Source organism: Tursiops truncatus, chromosome 11 (assembly GCF_011762595.2).
Source record: "Tursiops truncatus isolate mTurTru1 chromosome 11, mTurTru1.mat.Y, whole genome shotgun sequence".
Classification (NCBI taxonomy): Eukaryota; Metazoa; Chordata; class Mammalia; order Artiodactyla; family Delphinidae; genus Tursiops; species Tursiops truncatus.
The window spans coordinates 91,169,509-91,193,886 of NC_047044.1; the positions used below are offsets into that span (position 1 = coordinate 91,169,509).

Here is a 24,378-nt window from a genome sequence, read left to right on the forward strand (position 1 = left end):
CGGGCATTCTCTAGTTGTGGCGAGCAGGGGCTACTCTTCGTTGCGGTGTGTGAGCTTCTCATTGTGGTGGCTTTTCTTGTTGTGGAGCACAGACTCTAGGCACGTGGGCTCAGTAGTTGTGGCTCGCGGGCTCTAGAGTGCAGTTTTGGTAGTTGTGGTGCACGGACTTTGTTGCTCTGCAGTATGTGGTATCTTCCTGGACCAGGGCTCAAACCCATGTCCCCTGCAGTGGCAGGCGGATTCTTAACCACTGCGCCACCAGGGAAGCCCTGTTCATCTCTTAAGTCATGTAGGAAACAAAAAGTGGAGTAACACATTGTTCTTACAATAATACTAGATTTTATAATTGCTTGTGTATTTACCTTTACTGAGATCTTTATTTCCTCACATGGCTTCAAGTTACTGTCTATTGTTCTTTCATTTTAACTTGCCAGACTCCCTTGAACATTTCTTGCAGGGCAGGTCTAGTGGTAGGTAACAAACCCTCTCAACTTTTATCTTAGAATGTCTTACTTTCCTTTCACTTTGAAGGACAGCTTTGTTGAATAAAGCGTTCTTGATTGATGGTTTTTTCTTTTAGCATTTTGAATATATCAGCCCACTGCCTTCTGGCCTTCAAAGTTTATAATGAGAAATCTGCTTATAAATCTTATTGAACATCTCTTATATGTGATGAATCACTTCTCTCTTGCTGCTTTCAAAATTCTATGTCTTTGGCTTTTGACAGTTTGATTATAATGTGCCTTGGCATGGATTTCTTTGAATTCATCCTACTTGGCATTTATTGAGCTTCTCGGATGTTTATATTCATGTGTTTCATCAAATTTGGGAAGTTTTCAGCCATTATTTTTTTAAATAGTCTCTTTACCCGTTTTTCTGTCTTCTCCTTCTGGGACTTCCACAATGCATGTATTGGTCTGCTTGCTGGTGTCCCACAGGTCCCTTACACTCTGTTCACTTCTTTTCAATCCTTTTTATTTCTGTTCCTCAGATTTGATAATTTCCATTGTCCTAGATTCAAGTTCACTGATTCTTTCTTCTGCATGCTTAAATATGCCTTTGATCCCTCTAGTGAATTTTTTATTTCAGTTACTGTACTTTTCAGTTCCAGAATTTCTTTCTGGTTTCTTTTTTAGGTTCTCTACCTTTTTATTACTATTTACATTTTGTTCAGACGTCATTTTCTTGACTTTATTCATGCCTTTCTTTAGTTCTTTGAGCATCTTTAAGACAGTTGTTTTAAAGCCTTTGTCTAGTGTATCCACCATCAGGTCTTTTTCAGGGATAATTTCCATTGGGTTTTTTTTTTTTTTTCTCTTATTTTGAATGAACCATACTTTCCTGTTTCTTTGTATGCTTTGTGTTTTTTGTTGAAAGCTGGACATTTGAATCTAATAATCAGTAATCCTGGAAATCACATGGGGAATGGGGAATTTTCTCATTCCCCAGGGTTTGCTGTTTTTTGGTTTTGCTTTTTGTTTTTATTGTTGTAGACTGTCTCTGCTGAGGATCAGCCTGAGGTGTAAACTTAAGGTCTTCTCAGGTCTTTTCTGAGCCTCTGCCTTCCCCTGGGCGTGTGTAGTAGCTTTCTAATTTCCCCCACATATGCAGTTGCTTGAATATTCTAGTCTTCAATGTCTGTCTCTCAAAGGGGAAAAAGAGAAAAACGAAGGGGGATTGAGGGGAGCACCAACCCTTTACATCCCTTGACAGTCATAATCAGCAGAGGGGGAAGGGCTTCAACAATGGGGGAGGTGCAGCGGCAGTGGCTGCCACCATTTTGCCTGCACCTCTGTGAACCTGCTAGCTGTACCTATAACCTGGAACAAGTTAGTAATATTTCTGACCTCAGACTTCTCATCAATAAAATGGAGATAGTAACAGCTTCTATGTCATGGTATTTGGGGAAGAATAAAATGATAAATGCATATAAAGCACTTAGCACAGAGCCTGGTCTAGGAAACACAAAATAAGTATTAGCTGTTATGTTGAACCATGTGAAATTGCTGATATTTCATCAATTTTTTTCTTTTACCTAAACAGCCATTTCATAGGCTCATCCTATATGGCTATCATTTCATAGTTGAGAAAACTGAGACTCAAATAACTTAACTTTTTCAACTTAACTTTTTCAATGTGTTCAGCTCATACATGGTAGTGAGGGATTTTGACCTTTTTACAGTCTAAGTTAGATTATGGAGCGACAAACACTGTGCCACTAGTTTAGTCAATACTCTCAACAAAAACTTGTCACTAATAATCAGGAGAAGTCTACTGACTGATTACATTTAGTGTCACCATTCTAAATGCAATGAAAAAGAATTTTCCTTCTAACTAATAACATCTCTTATAAAAATATCCTTCAGAGATCTCAGGGCCAAGAACCAATCCAGATGCCCTCAGATTGCATCATTAAGGTCAATTTTTCAGTAAAATAGAGCAATTTGAATCTATTTTATACCCTCTGTCAGGATGTAACTGGTCTTTCAGTCAAGAAGTCAACAATGGCCTCTAACTCTTTCTGCTTTTGCCCTAGGGCGTGTGGGTCCAGTGACTTTGGATGACTGTGGGGATATTGACAATACTATGTTGCTTCTGTACACCTCTGTGGACACCAACAAAGTATGTCTGACTTCTTATCGGCAACTTGAGGTTAAGTGACTAGGTGAGGAGGGTTCTCCTGGAAGGTAAATATTGGGCTGGCCAAAAGGTTTTCTGTAACTAAGATCTTACAGAAAAACCGAACAAACTTTTTGGCCAACCCAATACTAGCAAAGGAATTAGAGAAGTTATGTTTAGAATCTAGTTAGTTTATTTCAGATTTATGATTATGCCCCCCTTGGGGCCGTATTCCTTAAACATTTTCTCCCATAGAACTTCTTATTCAGAATATCCACTCTATTTACTGTATAAAAAATACCCACCCAGAAAACACTGGTATAAAGACCAGACTGTTGATGGGATACCAATGAGAAGGTGATGTTTTTTTCCTAAGAATTGTTTATTCATTTCCACAACTAAAAATTTGAATGAAGCATTACCTCTTCTCTCTCCTTCTGAAGTCTCATGAAAATCATTAATTGTGTGATCCCTCTGGCACATACAAACAGCCTTCTAATGTTATGCTTTGTGTTCACACACTATATATACATAGTACATATCTATCTATAGATAGGTATTTACACACCTACATATGTGCTTTATATTCACACACACTATATATAATACATATCTATCTATCTATAAATAGATAGATAGACATATTCACACACCTACACAGTAGGTTCTTTGAAGAAAGGGGTGGATCTCATTTCTCCACGTCTCCTGTGCTTAGCTTCTTATCTGGCACATAGGTGACGGCTGCTAAGTGTTTAATTTAAAAACAAAAATACCTGCCTTTATGTCACCCAGAGTTGTGCCCATCATGAACTAGAAGCCACTGTTCTAACCAACCAAATGGTAGGTAGAAACCTTTTCTTCTTTAAGAAGTTAGGTCCTGACATAACCAGGAATCTACTAGAAAAAGTTTTTCATTTTTTCATGTAATTTTCCAATATGAGCATTCTGACATCCCTAACCCATATATTGAGTGTATGTATTGACCCAGGTTTGTAAAAGACAACTATGATGCGAAATGTGGAAAGCAAGAGAAAAGATGCTCAGATTGAGAAAGTTAAACTAGAAGTTCGGGGCGGGGGGTAGCAGCATTTCAGAAAAGTAAAGCATCGTTTTTAGTTACATTGTTTTATTTATACTGAACCTTTACTACAATGCTGTATTTGGCATCATACCATGGGAATACCTTAAAATGCAATCTGCTCGATATTTCAGTTTCTAGTAGTAACGACTGAGGTAACTACATGCCCCTCTAAGTTATTTGTACCTGGGATGATGGCTTTGCCTCCCTTGGAGAGAGGCAGATACCTGCGGTGAGATTCTATGTCAGCCTTATGATTGCTCTTCAAAATGAAAAATGTGGTTCTGTGTACTTGCTGTCTCCACAGGCAAGTCTAGTTGAACTTTTCAATAATCTAATGCCATCAGTTGTGCTATATGATATGTATCTATGGGGAAACCAGGGGTTAATTCTCAAAACATAGGGCTATAGATAAGTTATTCCATAACCAGAGTAGGTCTCAGTAGAGATATAATCTACCAGCCCCTAATATATAGGATATTTTCTATCCTCAATATATGCAAGTTTATATTCTGTTTTCAAGTTAAGAGTATAATTTTGAGAATGTAAAGTTTTGTCCAGAATGTTTTGAGGGAGCAGTGGTGAATGTAGAAGGATGAACATTCTCCAGATGCCTCTTACAAAACTGACTCAATATATGCAGCAGTAATTTAAGGGTATATTAATATTTCCATTGACAGATTACTTGAAAAAGAAACCTTTTATCTTGGAAACCTAGTGAGTGCCGTGTCTAAGAAAGTACATTAGAGCGTAGGGCTAGAAGAGATTCAAAAATTATGTAATTGACAGAACTTAAGAAATGTAGAATTCTCTAGGAGCCCCTTGACGTGCATAAATATGGATAATGGATGTTGGCTATGGTGCATTTTCTCAAGACATCATTTTTAGTAGCAACTTAATATTGTGCAAAACACTGCTGCCTCCCTTGTCATGTGACTTGGAGCTAGCCATTTAATTTTTCTTGCTTCTATTTTAACATTAGTAAAATGAAAGACTTGAACTAGAAAGACCCAAAGAATCTCTGCTGGGCAGGTGTAGCATATGGTCATAAAGAAACAGAAAACTAATCGGCCCACATGGAGCTTAAATCCATGTTCATGATGAGAACCAAGTAGATCCTGACTAGGTCCTGGCTGGTAACATTTACCTTGTTTCACTGAGAAACATTGCTATGAAATTCAAATGTCATTGGGCAGCACGGCTAATCTCATCAGAAGTCATTCTAAAATGTCTTTTTCTGTTCATCCTTCTTCTTTTCATGCCCCGACACAGTACAAGGTTCTTTTGACCTATGACACCCGCGTAAACCAGACTTACCCGGTGGATAAGAGGCCCACATTCATCTGGAAGAACCACAAACTTCCTAAAGATAAACCAGACAAGGGTAAGATATCCTTCATGAAGCTTCTTTTCCTGAAATTGTCTTTTTGGTAAGGAGAGTAAATTCTGTGGTTTATGAAATTAGCCTGTGTTTTTGTTTTGTTTTGCTTATTGTCTGTATTAGATTTGCCAGGTTTGTAAACATGGACTTTACGTCTCTGTCCAATGAATAATATTACAGTTCTGATAAAACACTGAAGATATCCCATTCTAATTTAGCTATAACTGTCTTTAAGATAGGGTGTCTTTAATAGGGTGTCCTACCTACCCCTTGACGTAAATTTTCCTATAGAAAACTAGGTTTGGCAATCGGCAAAATGAACACAGAGACGCATAGTCTCACTCCATTTACATTTTACTGAAGGAAACTCATGGAATGTATATTTCAGCAAGGAATACTCGATGTCATTAGGCTGAGGGTGGTAAGTGAGCGTGGCCTCTGAAGTCTCCCCCGTTTCCTCAGAGGACACATACTTGGGTCATAATGACGGTCACCTTCCTACCTGAGATGAGGTCCCATCATGTCATGAAAGCCCTAACACGGCTAGGGCTTCACTCATGCAACTTGCCATGCAACTGTATAACACTGACTGTCACTGGACAGGGCCAGCTGAGTGTCTCATGGGCAACAAGGTGTCAGGACACTCTGCCCATGGCTGTCTTGGCCAAGGCTTTCCACAATGAATAGTAAGTAATTCCATATTACTAATCAATTTTTAGGAAAAAAGTTTAAATTTGAACAAATATTTATGCCCAAAGATGCAAAAGAAAAAAAAAAGGTGGAAACATTATTAATAAAATGACTTAGAAAACTACAATGTATTCAGAAGTGGGGCAACATGCAACCAATTAAAAATAATTATTTACAAAGAATTTTAAATGACATTGGAAGTTATGAGTAAAGTAATACAGCTTTTTTATTTAATGAAAGTCTAACTTTGCAAAACAATGTATAGAAATAAGACTGCAGAAAAGTATGCTAAAATGTCAATAGTCGTAGCCTCCGAGTAACAGTATCCTAGATTTTCTTTTTGCTTTTTTATATATTTCTTAATTTTCTAAATTTTCCATAATGACTCTATTAATTTACCATTTTTAAAAAATATTAAAAATTATAAACTAGAAATACTTCTATCCTAGCCCTGCTCTACAGCCAGAAACTCTGGCTGAAAGGTTGATCTGGCTGAAGAGAAGAGTTCTGATTAAATGGGCTTGTTCACATTATAGCTGTAACTATGTTTCTAGTTCTTGTGTTCCATGAGTCAAATTTGGTTAAAAATGAATCCTGTGTTTTTAGTCAATAGACATGAGGCAGTTGACTGAAGCAAAGAGAGAGGTAGGAAGTAGGGATCCCATTCTTCTAAATGATTTACTGTCATCATGGCTTTTTAAAGTTGATTTGTTTTCTTTAGCAAGCTTTTTTTTCTTTTTAATTATCTCTAGAACCATCTTCAAGCTTCCTAGATTCAAGCCAAACTTGAATATATCTCTTTTCTCACAGGCTTCTGCAACTCTATGCTTCTTTCTTTTGTAATTTTTTGAGTTAAAATTATTTTTCCTTTTCCTTAATTATAGCCCTCAGTGACAGAGTTGGGTTGTATTTTTAATATATTTCTTTAAAAGTTTTTAGATATTTTGGTTATTTAACAGAAAGTCTGTACTGTGTAAAATAATGAACTTCTCAAAACATGAATTTTGAGAGAGTTCTCATTATTTACCTAAACGAGATCACATTAAATATTTACATTACATACGACAGGGACGTTGCCTCATCCTGGGCAACTTTACTTCATCCTCAGTTAACTAGAAAATTCAGTTAGCCAGAGCTTTTCACTCTTTAACTGTTACATTTAGTTTCAGACTTTACAAATTAAGTAACTCAGTCTTTCAAATAGTATACAAATAAGATAGTCATGCCCAGTCTTTCATCTGTGTACACAACTGCCAACTAAGTAACAGAACGTTTCATCAGGAGATTTCTACCATCACTGTCTTTTCATTCATCTGACAAATATTTACTTAATGCCAGACAATGTTCTAAGCACCTGGGATGCAGCAGTGTACAGCGCAGATCTGGTTCCTGTTCCGCACCCAGGCCTTCCTCAGCTGCCTCCTGGGTTCCAATGACATCCATCTGTCTTCCTGCTCAGCCCCACCTCCTGCCCACCTCAAACCCAGCCACCACTGCCGCCAGAGGGATAGCGCAAATCCAGTCGCATTACCCAACTGCTCTAACCCTTCGATCGGCAGCTCCACTTTGTCTTCAGAGTCCAAATGACTTGTTATAGCACGGAATGTCCCTGATCTTCCCACGTCTCCAGCCTTCTTTTTCATCTTACCTGAAATCTCTTCCCCACTCTCTCAACTTCCTCCTACTTCCTTAAAGAAAGGGTCTTGCAGCTTCATGCTCCTGGGTCTTTATTGATGCTACTCCCTCTGACTAAAATCTGTCCCACACCCCCCCATAGAACTAGTAAACAACCACTCATCCTCAGTGTGTAACTTGGATTTCACCTTTCCTAAGCTTTTTCTTAGCATCTCAGGAGGTTATTGATGCTGCCCTCATTACACCGGACTTCTAGCATATTACTTATATCTCATTTATTTGTTTACACCATACACCATGTAAGTGTAGGGTCCATTCTTTACTCAAACACGGTGCCTTGAAAGGAAGGAAAGAAGGAAGAAATGAAGGAAGGAAATGAAGGGAGGAAGGAAAGAAGTGAGGAATGAAAGACAGTATAACTATGAATATGCTGCTATTCAGTGCTAATCTAGACAGTGTTAATTTCAGTCCACTTACTTCTCTAACTATGAGTATCTTCCTCTGTTAAGTCAGGAGATTTGTTAACTGATCTCAAAGTTCTTTCCAACGATCATGTTCTATGACCTTGGGGTTATAAAACTCAATCTGCATTCACCGTCTATCTAGTTAAATAGGCTGTGATAACCACAGTAGCCACCAGAGGGCAGCAGAAACTTAACCTTAGAACTATGTGATACGGTGATTTACAAGTATGTTGAATTAAAAATTACTATATTTAAATAGTATGTAGTATATTTAAATATCATAATTATATTTCATGCAATGTGATGTTCATACTAGGGAAGAATTGAGAGGGGCTAAGGACTCAGCAGATATTCCCTCCAACTTATGCTGTAGTCTGGAGGCTGGGTAATTTTAGTAGACTGATGAGTAGAATTGTCTGCACTGTTGAAATTGTATTCCTCGTACTCACTGTTGTTTTTTGTGTGGGGTTGGGGTTATAAGAGTGGTGGTGATGGGAATGGAAGTGGTGATTGTAGTAATAAACGGAATTCACCAAAGTCAAATATGCCCACAATGCAGCTCCACCTCCAAGGGAATAATTTATTTCTGCGCTAACGAGAATAGAAATCCAGGGCTCACATTTTCACTGTTAAATTTTCCCCTTAGCAGAAAACAAAATAACAAGCAGAGGCAAAGTTATAAGTTAGCAAAGCATAACTCCTTCCAATTCATCCCTTATAGAAAGGTGCTGCAGTATGAACCTTACTAAACCCTCTACCTCAGAAAAAAAAAATGGTTAGCTCATTAGAAGGGCATAATGTGATGAGACAAAAATGGTTCAAAAATACATGTGACATGTAAGCTAAGTGTAATAGCACAAGAGATTTTTTTTTATGTGAATTTATTTACATATATTATTTGGGCATTTTTCTTTGCCTCTTCTTAGAGAGTGAGATGAGCAGGGCCAAGTTTTTATTCAATTATTTATTTATTCAGTAATTTTTTATTGATACGTGACCAGGTACCAGGTCTGGTGCTGCGTGCTAAAGGTATCAGGATGAGCAGACAGAACACCGGCCATGCCCTCAAGGGTCTACGTTATGGTGCCATGAGAGAGAATACAGTGTGAGGTGTTGAGGTGCTACTTGAATAAGATCTGGCCACTCATCATTCCAGGGACACCTTCATTAATTATATTTTTATTGTATAAAAATTCATGCACGTGATTTTAAAAGCCAAGAGTAGAAATATTCATAATGGAAAGAGTGTACCTGGTCCCACCTCTGTGCACCCCTGGTCTTGCAGTCCCTTCTGCTTCGTTTTTTTTCATATTTTTAAATAATATGCATATATTTTTTGCCTTGTAAGCTTTAGATGTTATCTATTTATTTCTTGTATTGATAAATGAAGATATAGTTCATTTTCACTAGCCCTACTTTTCTCTAAGCTTTCTCAATATAGTTATATCTTTTTGTCAATACATTTATTGGTGCCTTGTAATTTTAATTAATTTTGCATAAGCTTCGAGTTCTATCAAGTATATATAAAAGTTCTTGCTTCCCAGCTTTGTAAGATGAAGACGTTAGTGTCACTTTCCTTTCTTCTACCTCCTTCCCACCTCCCAGATTCTCCTGTATTTTGCTTTAATTTGTCTGGGCTGATAATATTTTTTTGGTAGCCATATGAAGCCCTCTGTCATTTACCTATCAGTTGAAAATTACTAAACATTTTCATTGTTATTATTATTTTTATAAAGTTAGATAGCATGTCAGGATAACATTTCTTTCTGTATAACTCCAATGTCTCTCCTTTGTGACACACACACACACACACAAATGGATTTTTTAAATTCCAAATTCTCAAACTATTTTACTTCGTTTTATTTTTAGATGCGCCTTCCTTGATCATACTTCCCTAGAGTTTCTGATTGGGTCTCTCTTATTTATGCTATAAAGAAAAAAAACCTGTCTCCTTCACCATATTGCTATTACCTTCCAGCTTCTTACACACTATCTGTTGCTTGGAATCCATTCCATTTCTTCTTCTTGAACCCTCTAACTTCCTATTCTAATAGGGATCTGCTGAGGCATGTTTGAACAACGACTTTCTTGTACAGTTGTTGTTTCTTTTTTAATTGATTTTTGGCTGCATTGGGTCTTCATTGCTGTGCATGGCTTTCTCTAGTTGTGGCGAGCGAGCCGGGGCTACTCTTCTCTGCAGTGCGAGGGCTTCTCATTGCAGTGGCTTCTCTTGTTGCAGAGCTCAGGCTGTAGAGCGTAGGCTCAGTAGTTGTGGCGCACGGGCTTAGTTGCTCCACGGCATGTGGGGTCTTCCCTTGCATTGGCAGGCAGATTCTTAACCACTGTGCAACCAGGGAAACCCTCTTGTACAGTTTTATTATTGTTGTTGTCCTTCTTAATCTAGGCTTAGTCCTCTGCACACTCAGAGTCTGCTTCAGTGCTTCGTTGGGTTGGATCCACGTTTTCCTGAATTCCACTGACTCTTCTGCGAGTCTCTCAAATTCCTCCTTCTACACAGCTTCACCTACATGCTAATAAATCACATTCCTTACATACTTCATGGACTTCCCTCAGTGACCCGGTTGAGCTTGGAAAGGACCAGTGGGCAACACTGTCATGTACTGTTCACTCCACACTGTCCTACTTTTCCTCCGATGTGTTCTCTGTATTGAAAAACAGTTGTCTATTTCTTCCTCTGTGAATCCTCCTTAGGTATGTTGGTATCAAAGACATCAGATAGTCTTCCCACCAAAATTATTTGTGTGCCAGAAACTATTTTATGTCCTTGTAACATTTGATGATTCCCATAAGAAACGAGATGTCTAAACTATAAGGGTAGATGAAATTAAGCCACTTTGGAGCACATTCCAGACGGTTTTCCTCATAGACCAAGGAGGCAGGATCTGTATTACCAATGAAGAGATTAATAAAAGACAGATATCTTTTTTAATTTAATTTTTATTTTATATTGGAGTATAGTTGATTTACAGTGTTGTGTTAGTTTCAGGTGTACAGCAAAGTGCTTCAGTTATGCATATACCTATATCCATTCTTTTTCAGATTCTTTTCCCATAGAGGTTATTAAGAGAATATTGAGTAGAGTTCCCTGTGCTATACAGTAGGCCCTTGATTATCTATTGATTATCTATTATCTGTTGATTATCTATTTTATATACAGTAGTGTATATATGTTCATCCTAAACTTCTAATTAATTTATCCCTCCCTCCCACTTTTCTCCTTTGGTGACCGTAAGTTTGTTTTTACATTTGTTTGTTTTTAAGTCTGTTTTAAGTTTGTTTTTACTTAAGCTTGTTTGGAAGTCTGTTTTAAGTTTGTTTGTTTTTAAGCTTGTTTGCTTGTTTTGAAGTCTGTGAGTCTGTTTCTGTTTTGTAAATAAGTTCGTTTGTATCATTCTTTTAGATTCCACATATAAGTGATATCGTATGATGTTTGTCTTTCTCTAAAAGACGGATAGCTTAAAAGGCCTCTCCTTTTCCCCATCCTCAAGTTATATTACACAACTAGGATCTTGTGGGGTGTGCGCATTGTCTTTTCAAAGGTCCTTACTGGTGCGTTTTCACCGTCTTCTCTGCCCCAGGCCCTCAAATGCTGCTGGTCGCCGTCTTCACTCTCACGGGGGCAGTGGCCCTGCTCCTGCTCGGCGCCCTCCTGGTGCTCAGGTACCTTGCAGCCCCTCTAACCTGCTGTGCTCCCCACTCAGAGAGGGAAGGGGGCGAGAGGGAGAAGGCACGTCTGTGGATGCTAGTATACATTCACAAGAAGCTCTCTGGACAGAGCTAAGATCATGAAGGCATTCAGCATCAAAGACCCCATCAAGGGCAGAATATTACTCAGTGGATGGATTAGAGCTTTGCCCTCAGAGACGTTTGAACTCAAATCCCAGTTCTGGGCTTTACCGGTCGTGTGGTGTTAACCATATTATTAGCAACTTAAAGATGTTACTGGGCTTCCCTGGTGGCGCAGTGGTTGAGAGTCCGCCTGCCGATGCAGGGGACGCGGGTTCGTGCCCCGGTCCGGGAAGATCCCACGTGCCACAGAGCAGCTGGGCCCGTGAGCCATGGCCGCTGAGCCTGCGCGTCTGGAGCCTGTGCTCCACAACGGGAGAGGCCACGGCGGTGAGAGGCCCGCGTACCGCAAAAAAAAAAAAAATGTTACTCAGCTTCAGTATCCTCATCTGAACTCTTGTGAGGAGTTGAAATAAGGTCCGTATCGTGACCATATACCAGGCATTCTACAGGTAGAAATAGCTATTTCTGCTGTTTTATTAGTATATTGTGGGCAATTTCAGAGTCTCTATATTACATACTTTCAGGCCGGAAGAGGCTTTAGAAATCATCCATTCCAAACCTCCTGCTTTAGCCTGAGGAAAGAGAGACCCAGAAAGCCAAATGGCTTGTCTGGAATCACATCACCAGGTAGTGTGTTGGGCCAAAGGTAGAAGTCAGTCCTTCTGACCATCAGTTCCATGATTGCTCTACTCAGCTTGGACATATGAAGAGCCTAGTGCAGTGCCAGAGACATAGTCTGTATACTCAGAAATATTTCTTGAATATATAAATGAATGAGTGAGTCCCACACTACCTCCTAATCTGTGTGTGTTAAACACACAAAACTTTCTATCCCATTATAGTATCAGGATCATTCCCATTTCCTAACTAAACCAGACAAGTTTTTCTCTATGTATCACACGCTTTGGTCTGTGTGTCACTGTACCTTCTCATGATGAGAGTCCAGTCTGTTGCATGTCCGTTAAAGGTTTCTGCAGGAAAGTGGGTAGATTGTTCTCTTCAGTCTAAAGGCAGAGCTTGACTCCTGTGACTCTGTATTACCAAGAAATGTAAGAGATGATTTACAGTGTATGGTGACCATTTAGTTGAAGGTAAGAGGAAACCAAAATTTGAGGAGAGTAAAGGCAGCCAACAGCAGGGCCACAGATGTGGCTATTGTCCCTCAGACACCAAGTCCAAATGGGCGTCAGCTTAAGATAGGATGAATCACAAAGTAAGAAACAGTAACAGGTGGAAACAGGCATTTTCCGTTTTCTCTAAGCAGGGAAGGCAGAGATAGGGCTTCCTAATGGCGAGAGCAATACTGTGTCCATGAGGAGATATGGAAGACAGATGTTATTCTTATAGTTTTCCATTCCAACAGCTATGCAAGAAAAGTAGTGAATGATTTATAGCGTCCTCTAATTCAATATGAATGGCAGTTGGCTCTGTGGAGTCCCAGGAGTCTTCTGCAGTGCAGAGATGAGAGCCTGGGGGCCTTCAAGGCCCTAATAGTCACACCACTTGCCACCAGGTCTTAGGACCAAAATCTTTGGCCAATAATATACTATTTTATATGTATCTAATAGAGGGGTAGTCAGAGTTAGATGGAAGCATAGGAAGAGAATAATCATTTCTGCTTAGGGGACATTCACAACGTCATCATCAATGACCTTGAGAAGGTGAGTAGGAGTCTGTCAAATGAGCACAAGCAAAGACAAACTCAGGGACAAATAGGCCAATGGAAAAGAATACAGATTCTAGAATCTGACACGAGCAAGCGTGAGAACTTGGCATATGATGGGAACATTATGAGTCAGTTGGGAAATGATGTTGGAACAGTAGGCTCTCAACATGAAAAAAATGAAATGAAAGCCCTACCTGAAACAATACACAAAGATAAATTTCATTCCATATGGATTGTAAATGGATTACAGACCTAAATGTGAGAAAGCAAACTCAGAAGAAATTAATAGCAAATGACTTTATGTCTCAAGTAGGAAAATACTTCTCAGTCAAGATAAAAAAGAAAAGTCAAAGAGAAAATAATATAACCATGACCTTAACAAAATCAAAACTTTTTATACAGCAAAGCTCAATAAAGCAATAAACCAGAAGAAGGCATTTGCAACGCATCAAAGGACAAAAGATTTGTTTTGCAGAATTTATAAGGAACTCGTGTTAATAAATAAGGCAAAGACAATGCAATAGAAAAAATGGGCAAAATTATGAATAGGCAACTCTATAAAATAGCTAGAAAATATTTGAAAGGTATTTAATCTCTCTAATAATAAAGAAAATGAAATACAAAGCAACAAACACCATTTCACATACATCCTAAGGGTTAAAAAAAGTTAAACAATGCCAAATGTTGTTAAGAATACGGAGGAAACAGGAATTTTCACAGTGAGAGGGCAAATTGGTGCAATCGCTTTGGGAAACAATTTGGCAACGTCTGTAAAGTTGTGAGTGTGCATTCCTATAACCCAAGAATGCTGCTTTGTCTATACTATCTGGGGGAAACAATCACAAATTCTTGACATTTTGAATGTTGGGTTACATGTTGTTAACATTTTTCTCTGTGCTTTTCTATTTTCTTAATGGATTTTTTAAAAGGCACGTATGCCGAAGAGGAACTGGCTTATTTGGGAATCTGATGTATCCTCTGTTTTCGCCTCACGCTTTCTGTGACGTCAGTTGAATTTTTTTTTTTTTTTTTTTTTTTTTGCTGTACGCGGACCTCTCACTGTTGTGGCCTCTCCCGTTGCGGAGCGCAGGCTCAGCGGCCATGGCTCACGGGCCCAGCCGCTCCGCGGCATGTGGGATCTTCCCGGACTGGGACACGAACTCGTGTCCCCTGCATCAGCAGGCGGACTCTCAACCACTGCACCACCAGGGAAGCCCAGTTCAAATTTTTTATTATAATAAAGGGTTGCCTTAGTGAAGGATCTGAGAAAGTGAAATGAAAAAGAAAAAAAAAGAAAGAGTACAGAAGACCATCAGAAATCCTTACAGGTCCACAAAAGGTCAGCACTCACCAGTTTGGAGAACATGGAGTCACACCGTTGGGCCAGCTGTACTCACCGCGTATCCACCTGAGGGCATCATAGCTCTAGATTTCTCCTAGTGTTCAGAAACCGAATGGCATGAATACTAATAAAAACCTATTGGCTGATTCTGTTCCTTTCACAGAAAATATAAGAGAGACTATGCACTTCGACAGAAAAAGTGGTTCCACATTCCTCCCGAAAATATCTTTCCCCTGGAGTCCAATGAGACCAACCATGTTAGCCTAAAGGTAAGGTTTCCCTTACCTGGTGAATGCAAGGGCTGGTGCAACTTGCCAGGGATTTGACAAGACTTTGGTACGTGGTATGAAATGTTCCAGGCCAGGATCATTTGTTTCAGAATCCAAGACTTAGACGTTTTCTAACTCAGCTTCCTGTCTTTCCCTTGGCTCTTCATTGCACTAAATGTCAGCTACCTGAACCAATGAACACTTCGGTGGAGGCTGAGATACGGTGTGTTACTCATTCTTTGCATCTGACCCAGAAGAGAAATGCACAGAGTGAGAATTTTTTATGGAAGGGATACGGAAATGGGTAGAGCATTTGAGCTCCTCTAAACCTCGGGGAGCTACTCTGCTTATACTGAGGACGTGTGACTTACTTGCTCGTTGCTGACAAGAGAGGTCTCTGCTGATATTTGCCCACATTCTCCCTCAGCCAGGAAATCTCAGCAGCAGCCCTGTGATAACTGCTCCCATCCGCTGAGGTTGATGCGGGACCTAAGTGGTCTTACCTGCTCCCCACAGGGACCTCATGAGATGAACTTTACCATCATAATTTTGCTGATGAGGAAATTGAAGGGCAAAGGGTTGAGAAGCAGGGCAGGGTCACACACAGCTAGGGAGTCAGATTGCTACAAATGGTAACAGCTAACATTTCCTGAGCACTTGTTATGTGCCAGAGGCATTGACCCGTTTCATCGTTCCCGAGCACTTTGAGGCAACAGGGCTAGAAATTCAGGAGCGTGGCCACAGCGTGAACCCAGTCTGTGTAACCGTGAAGACCACGATCCTAACATTCACCATACACCACAGCCTTATCAGAGGTTTTATACCGAAGCATACTAAGAGGAGATGGAGTTCCAGAACCTCCACGTGAAGGAGTGAGCAGGGTCCCTCAGAGCAGGGCCAAGCCAACAGGATCGTGTGACCTGGGGTGCCTCCCTGCCTAGAATCAGCAAAAGTAAAATTGCTTCATGGGTCAGGTTTGTGCTTGGAGCCTCTCCGCCAGCTCCTGGCATTCCACCCCAAGTCCTGCACACTGCACTCTGGTGCCTCAGGTCCCCTCACGGCTGTGCAAGGGCTGGGTCTTCCCATCCTCCAGAAGTGCGCCACGCTCGAAAGTGATGCTCCTGTTACATCCTGAACCACAAAAATAAAGGTGCTGTTGGCAAAGGCCAGGGACTTGCCCGGCAGTCCAGTGGTTAGGACTCCGAGCTTCCACTGCAAGGGGCACGGGTTCGAACCTTGGTCAGGGAACTAAGATCCCGCATGCTGTGCAGTGTGGCCAAAAAGTTAACCAACTAACTCACCAAATAAATATTTCTAAAATTTAAAAAAAAGACCAATCTGTCTCAGGCAAGTGTCAGGATGAAATCGATCTTGTGGTCATTCACAGTAAAATGTAAACAATCGTTAAATTATTGGATTATCAAAGAGAGAATTTATTGACCTGAATGACTTACCGGCAGTACCCTGGGAAGGGGAGAGGAGACCTTTAGAAGGAGTGAGTGGTCCCCTGCCTCTGGTGTGACACGAGGATGGGCTCCCACGTGGTTCACCTCTGCCACGTCCCGCCACGGCTCCCCTCCTCACAAGCCCCCCCCACTGCCTCAAAACCCCAATATTGCACTTTGTTCTTTGGGGTTAGGCCTAAAACATTGTGTCTCTGCACGTCTTCTTAAAATATAAATACTCCTAGGAGTATACCCCATCTACCCCTTGTCAGGCATGACATAATTTTTATGAGTTAATTCATCAGTTGGCTAAGGAATAGGTCTTGGGGACAGTAACCAAGAAGGAGGAAGGTTAGAAGTGATTCAGAGCACTGGGGAGTCGCTGTCACTCTGAGGTGCAGCCCAGCTAGGGAGCAGGCGGCTGGGAATTGGCCTTCCGTCAGCAAAGTCAGCAAGAGGGGAAAATGCCACACAACCAGACAGGCGGTGGTTCGAGCTCTGGATTAGGAAGCAAGACTAAGGGGCGAGATGATGAAGAAAGCATCCCGGGCTAGAAGAGAGAGGGTCGGAAAACCAAGGCAGCCAGAGGGAGAGAAGTCAGCAAAGCCCCGGGGGAGAGCAACAGACAGAAGAAAATGGTAAAGATGCAGAGGACTCATTTGAGGATAAAACGCCTGTGCTTGCAAGAAAATGTCACAAAGTTTGTCTCGGTTGATTCCCAGGTATCCCTGAGTTAGGATTGCCCAGATAAGGAAGGGACTGAGGCTCAAATGGTTTAAAGGACGTATCGAGGCCTGAGGGGGTGAAAAGAATACTAGACAAGAAGTCATGCTTGGGTTCCATGTGTTCTTAGGCCACGTGTGGTATAATGCAGCCCTTTTGTACCTCGTGTATAAAATGAGGAACAGGAGAAGGGGAGACAAGTGGCATTTATTAATCTGCAGTGTGCTGGGCATCATGCTTGGAATTGGATATAACTTACTTCACTCACATTTTCAAAGTGTCCCTATGAGCTAAGTTTTAACAAATATAATACACAGGTTTTTATGAGAATCAAGTGGAAAGATGCAATAGTTCTCAATCTTTTTTCTGCCTTTAGACTGGCAGACCAAGAGCCGTGCTAGCCTGCAGGTGCGTGCGTGTGTGTGTGCGTGTGTGTGTGTGTGTGCGTGTGTTACGTTTCGTTCCATATTTAACTTTTTAAAACATTAATTACCAAATACAAACATCTTGGAATGGCATAGAAAATCCATGTTACAAGCTTCTTTTGACAAATCAGATGATCTGGCAACTCCAGGCTGAACCCAGAGCTGATGCGGCTGCCCTCTGAAGCCCCAGCACGGCGTCCCCACTTGCGTTGCTGCTTGCGCATTTACGCATGAGTTCGCAACTCAGATGCACAGCGTGCTCCCCTAAGAGCGTCTGTCTGGAGCTACAGGCAATGGCTCCCAATAGATGGGGGAACTGAGAGAGAAGGAAGCAAAGGAAATCGCTGGCTGAAATAAGCCACAGGAGGAAGGGAGGGAAACCCAGGGTTAAGCTGGCGGATACTTGGAAGGAAGATACCCTTGGAGGGAGAGCGTGAGAATGATAGGGAACACAAGTCAATTATGACAGTTTTTCTGAGCCCGCCCAGAGTGCTGTGAGCAACTACAACAGATACAGCCCACCCGCAGAGCCTCTCAGCCTTCACTGGCAGGGGGTGGGGGGAGACTAGATATGGAGCTTCTGGAATAATTGGCCTTTCCTTGTTCCAGATCGATGACGACAAGAGACGTGATACAATCCAGAGACTACGACAGTGCAAGTACGACAAAAAGGTGACTCTAGTCTCCTCTGCTCTTCTGAACCCTCAAGCAGGGGTATGTGCTGGGCCTTCTGACTCATCGTCACCCCAGCTCTGATGTTGCCAGTGCGATGGCCGGGGTGCCCGGGCTGACCCCAAGGGCTGTTCCTGGAGCCTTTCACAGGGGTGGGCAGGGCTCTGCTTCAAGGGTTACAACACTCACAAGTCCTGAGTATATTGAAGGAAAAATAGAATTTTTGAGAGGGAGAGAGTGAAGAAAGGAAAAGGAAAAATTAAAGAGATTCAGAGCAGTCCAGGCAACCCTGTATATATTTCAGCTCATTGCAGTGGGAATATGATAATCCCATAGTGGGGGGTTGTATCTTCTTTCCCTCCCTCCCTTCCTTCCTTCCTTTTCATTTAGTCATTTTTAAGAAACATTCCCATCTGAGCCTACCATATCCCAGGCACTAGTTACCAAGGATATAAACAGCAATAAAAGTGTTACCACTCTCGAGAGCTTACAGTGTTGTGGAAAGATAGACACGTGAGCAAATTATTATAACATGCATATGAGTGGTCATGCTACATTCTCTCCTTAATTCAATGGGTCTTTGCAGCGAGTGATTCTAAAGGATCTCAAGCACAACGATGGCAATTTCACCGAGAAACAGAAGATAGAATTGAACAAGGTACGCGTCCCTTCCTTAAAACCTTTAAGTGAGAAATAGCTTCACCCCATTCTCCCCAAGCATTGAGGTCCCTGGTGGAGCAAGGTGTTACTGGGGATGCTGACAGAGAAGCCCTCAGACCAAGAAATGGGTGACCATACTCGCTGAAAATTGTACCAAAATATGTTGAAGAGTGATGTTTGAGGGTGTAAAACATGTTGGCATGTCCTAGAAGGTGGTCCTGATGTGATTTGAGAGTACTCAAAGGTTTGTATTCAAGTCCCCTTGCCGACAAAAGAAAGGCTGTGGGGTAAGATGTAATTCCAACTGCAGTAGGAAATGAACTGACACTTCATTGTATCAAGAGCAATACATCTTCCCAGAGATCTGAGACACGGCACGTTTTATTAACATATTAGTTTTTACTCAGGCGCTCCTTTCTGGCTGACTTGCTTTGTAAATAAACATGGTATATCTTAGTTGCTGCAGATTGACTATTACAACCTAACCAAGTTCTACGGCACGGTGAAGCTTGATTCCATGATCTTCGGGGTGATCGAGTACTGCGAGAGAGGATCCCTCCGGGTAAGGAACCAGGATCGTTTCCAATTCCCTACTAGCCAACCATATGCAAAAAAGAATATTTAGTAGCGACTTTAAAGGCTCACTCAGTGAAATAATATCAGAGAGTTATCAGGAAGAGTGTATGGGCCCATATGCTTGTCAAACTAGATCCCTCAGATCTTGTCAATCATCCATATTATATCTTTATAAGAAAACTAGCTAAAAAATATTCAGGAGTGTAGACTTGAGACGACAAAGAACAGATGTGGAATAGTGATTGCCTCTTGATTCATTTTATTTTACTGGCATACTTGCTTTTGTATTAAAAGGAAACTGGATGGTCATTACGATAGCAAGGAGGCTTGTTCATAAGTCCTAGTTCTGCTGTCTAAATCCTACCATTGTCTCCCTTGGGAAGGATTGAGGATGACCCAGGAGTTGCCAGATGGGGTCAGGAATTCTGGCTGAACAAGTCCAAAGCAGAAAAAGAAAGACAGGACTGAGCCAAGTTCTTGGGAAGAACCAACTATCGAGCTAAGAATATCAAATCATTGGCTAGCTCAGAAGGGCAGGCACACACAGAAGCATTCACACAAAAAACAAAGTCAGGTGTCGAGGAAAAGGGGAGGGGCAGGAAGGAAACCAGCACAGTTGCTTCAAAGAGCATCGAAATATTTGCTGCTCACCTTGAGCACTTTCTAGGCATATGTTACAAGAGCTTTCAGCCTTTTAAATACCTTTGGGTAGGGTGACCGTATAATTTCATTCTCAGGATCCTTTGAGAATGAAAGGGGGTACCAAAATAATTATGTGTTGACAGCAGACATAAACTGCAACCGGCCCCAAGCAAACCAGGAATTGTGGTCACCCTATGGGCTCCTTTCCAACCTCGTATCTCTTAAAAACCTCAATGTTTTCCCCAGCAAAGCCAGAATACTAATATTGGGGGCAGCAGCAGCTTCAAAGAGGTCCAAACATTCATAGTTCAATAAAATTTTAAGATAATAAAAAGTGCTGAACTAATAACTTAAATATTTTTGTTCAATAAACTCCAATTAAAAAAAAAAAAAGAACACAAGAGGGAGTTGCCTGACAATCCAGTGGTTAGGACTCCGCAATTCCACTGCAGGCGGCACGAGTTGGATCCTGAACTAGGATCCTGCATGCCGCACGCAGCGTGGCCAAAAAAGAAAAAAAAAAAAAAAAAAAAAGAATGCAGCTTTAAAAATGTATGTATGGCATAAACTCAAATCTGTCTTCAAAGAAAACAATTATATCCCTAAATGCTATTCTCTCTTAAAAAAATAATCTAAGTATTCAATGCAAAATTTAGAAGAATAACTATGGCCTAAGGGCAGGAAACCTTCACAATTCAATTACTATAAAACTGGTAAATTTTTAAAGTGCATTCATGAGTTGTTTATTTTTTAAAAAACTACAAAACATACAGGCTTCTCATACTTCTAATTAAGTCTCTAAAACAAACATAAAAATACACAAAAGTGAAAATTAAAAAAAATAAAGCTATGAAAAAGATGCTTTCAATTATGAAAGAATGTCATGACTATTAAGTTTAAAAAATCTTTAAAAAAAGGAAAAACTTCAGAAACAATATAATCATGAAAACTTGACTCAAAGTAAAACCTTACGGAAGTCAGTAACAATAGAAGAAATTAACACTCCCATTACAAAGAAAACCAGACTCAGCTTAATTTTTCTAAACTTCAATGAATAATTCTCATCATCTATGTAAATACTGTTCTAAAGTTAAACAAAAAACATGAACATCCTCTAAATTCATTTAACATTCAACAGGCTAGCATAAAGTTGATACTTAAATGTGATTAAAGACTAATTACATTTATGAATGTAAATGAAAAATTATAGATAAAGTACTGGTAACTAAGCCAGTTGTATATGGAAAGTGTAATACAACTAGATACGGTTAATTCTACGAATGGAAAAAATATTACTCTAATGCATCATATCAAAAGGTCTTTGGAGAAAGACCATATGATCATTTTAATTGATGCTGAAAGTGATCGTTTAAATTGCTGCTGATATAATAAACACATTTCTAATAATAACAATTTCAGGTCTTTCAAAATTCAGTGTTTTCCATACAAAGGCTAGACCATATCTGATTCATTTGATTTCAGTGCAACAGAAATTTCCAATTAACAGAGCCTGGTCAAAGGGTTTCACACCGTCTTTTAATCCCTAAAATGCCCGGCCAACATTTAAATATCATATACGTAGTGTTTTTGGCTCTCTACCCTATGGTGGGAAACTTCAATTACCTGATTGGTCCTGGGCACCCCATCTGGCATTGCTGACTCATGCTGGGAGCAGACCACACAGAAGCTTCTACAGGAAACTTATCCACTCCTTTGTATTGTGAACTTCAAAGCAAAGGCTGTGCCTTTGCAAACTACATTCCCCTCCCTGATGTAATCCTTTTAGGCTTCAACCCATGGCAAGTCCCATCAGAAAACTACTTTTATGGGGAAACAAATGAGAAAGTCTCTCCCTAGACAGAGTAAAAACAGTATACTTCCCATCTTATAAATATACAGCAACCGGGACTTCCCTGGGGGCACAGTGGTTAAGAATCCGCCTGCCAATGCAGGGGACATGGGTTCGATCCCTTGGTCCGGGAAGATTGCACATGCCGCGGAGCAACTAAGCCCGTGCGCCACAACTACTGAGCCTGCGCTCTAGAGCCCGCAAGCCACAACTACCGAAGCCCGCGAGAACAGAGCCTGCGCACCGCAGCAAGAGAAGCCACCGCAATGAGAAGCGCGCGCACTGCGATGAAGAGTTCGCCGCAACTAGAGAGAGCCCGCACGCGGCAACGAAGACCCAATGCAGCCCAAAAATTAATTAATTAAAAAAATATATACAGCAACCTTGGCTAACCTTGTTTAGGAACAGTTGATTCATTCATGCAATAAACATTTATCGAACATCTGCTCTGTGCCAGACACTTACTAGATGTTGCAGATACACCAGTAAATGAAGATTATCACAGAATTGACATTTTCGTAAGGAGAAGAGATAGTAAACATATAAAAACGTAAAAAATGTCAGTGCCCAAGGAAAGAGTTACTTAGGGTCTGTCTGCTCAGAACTCCTCTCCCTTAACTTGGCCTGCTATCCACAGCCCCTTATCTGAAATGACTGATGGCTTTGGACCCTCTGTTGGAAACTATTGGTACAGTACCTGAGTTAAAACTGAGCTTTTTCCCCAAACAAGAAACTATTGTTAGGTTCTCAGTTAGGGTGCTGTTTAGAGTTTTACTGCGAAGAATAGTTTTCAGCTTAGTTAAAACCCTGTATCTTGATAGAACCATCATCGCGTTAATACTGTGAGTTCAAAATTCTAGGTCCTACAGTTCCCATGAAAGTCCAAGCTCTCTGTCTTAACGACAGAGGACTTAGAAAACAGAAGAAACACTTAGAGGTATTAAGCCAATGGATACAGTTGATCATGTAAGTGAAAACATAGCCTAATGAAGGAATTTCCTAATAGCAGTTCCTTGTTGAAAAACACTAGGGTAATTTTGCTGAGACAGAGCCTGCGTCTCAGCCCACCACCCCACTCTCCTGGCAGGTGCCTGCTCATTCCTTTACTCCTGGTGGAAGAACCGGTATATTGGATCTATGGTCATCTCCTGCTCATCTCCTTGGGATAAGAACCACCTAATGTTTCTTAAATCAGAGAGAAAAGAAACACATGTTCAGGAAAACCAGGACAATGGAGTTCCAACTTGTTCTGAGCCCAAGGCCTCATGATCAGAAAGTCATTATTTGCCTGTAAGAGTCTTTCCACAATAGCCTCCTTCAGACAACTCATCTTCTTCTTTTTCTCCTGCTCAGGAAGTTTTAAATGACACAATTTCCTATCCTGATGGTACATTCATGGATTGGGAGTTTAAGATCTCTGTCTTGTATGACATTGCTAAGGTAAGAGACCCACAAACACAAAAGACATTTATGAAAGTTAAATCTGGGAAAACAGATCTAGCAAGCTATTGCATTGGTCTCTTCATCTGTAAAATGATAATAAAAATAGTACCTATGTCATAGGGTTGTCGTGAGGATTTTATGAAACAATGCATGTGCTCTGAATAAGACCTGACAAGCAGGTATTCAATATATGTTGGCCATTATTATTTTTATTATTAAATTCTTTCTACACTGGGCTTGGGGCACATATTTTCACAGATTTGCTGGAAGTAAAAAAATCACGTAAGGTCTCAGAGAAGATGACTGAATCCTCATCTTCATAAGAGAAAATATTAAGGGCAGGCATTCGTCTTGCATGAGGCAATAATAAAGCTGCACATGTATATTTTCCAGATGTGCTGTGAAAAGGAAGTGGATACCAGTAACTAGGGCCCCATTCAAGAATGAAGAAAAGCGAGTCCCGGGAGTAAGCTATGTGATACAGTCTTAAATCACTTGAAAGTCACATAGGATCAGAATCAGTTGGAAAAAATGTGACACAATACCTTATTTCGTACATTTCATCCCTGGGATCAAGGCCCAACACCAGTTTCTGCAATACCACCTCTGGCCACCAGGGGGAAGCACATCAGCTCAAAAAGGGCTTCCTCTTTCAAAACAGAATGAAACATTCTATTTCAAAATAGAATGAAACCGTTTAGACTTTAGGAAATAATCTAGCCTCACCCCTCCCTTCAGGAAGGCAAGGCCTTATTCATATTTTTTCATTGAGGTAGCAGAGGACTAGAGACATACTCAAAGTCACAGAATAAGTGGTAAGCGGAAACGCTTTAAAAAAACAGGATCAGTCTTTGCTTCATATTATATACAACTACTAAACAGAGTCTTTAGACAACTGCCTTTTACTGTGTCACCTAAATAGACTCCAAAACTAGATGCAGTGCTTAGGCAAATATCGGGGTTTTAACAACATTTTGAAAGCTAAACAA

The 24,378-nt window shown here is 40.6% G+C and overlaps 1 protein-coding gene across 2 annotated transcripts in view; it reads left to right on the plus strand.

Moving 5' to 3' along the window:
• Positions 1–24,378, plus strand: part of GUCY2C (guanylate cyclase 2C) — a 78,262-nt gene that overhangs the window by 27,345 nt on the left and 26,539 nt on the right. For both annotated transcript variants that reach the window (XM_019937330.3, XM_073789024.1), the window contains 8 exons: positions 2,537–2,622; positions 4,970–5,081; positions 11,467–11,548; positions 14,849–14,954; positions 18,157–18,219; positions 18,806–18,877; positions 19,337–19,441; positions 23,300–23,386. In XM_019937330.3, the coding sequence (XP_019792889.1) occupies positions 2,537–2,622; positions 4,970–5,081; positions 11,467–11,548; positions 14,849–14,954; positions 18,157–18,219; positions 18,806–18,877; positions 19,337–19,441; positions 23,300–23,386 (713 nt within the window). The remainder of the gene's footprint in view (positions 1–2,536; positions 2,623–4,969; positions 5,082–11,466; positions 11,549–14,848; positions 14,955–18,156; positions 18,220–18,805; positions 18,878–19,336; positions 19,442–23,299; positions 23,387–24,378) is intronic.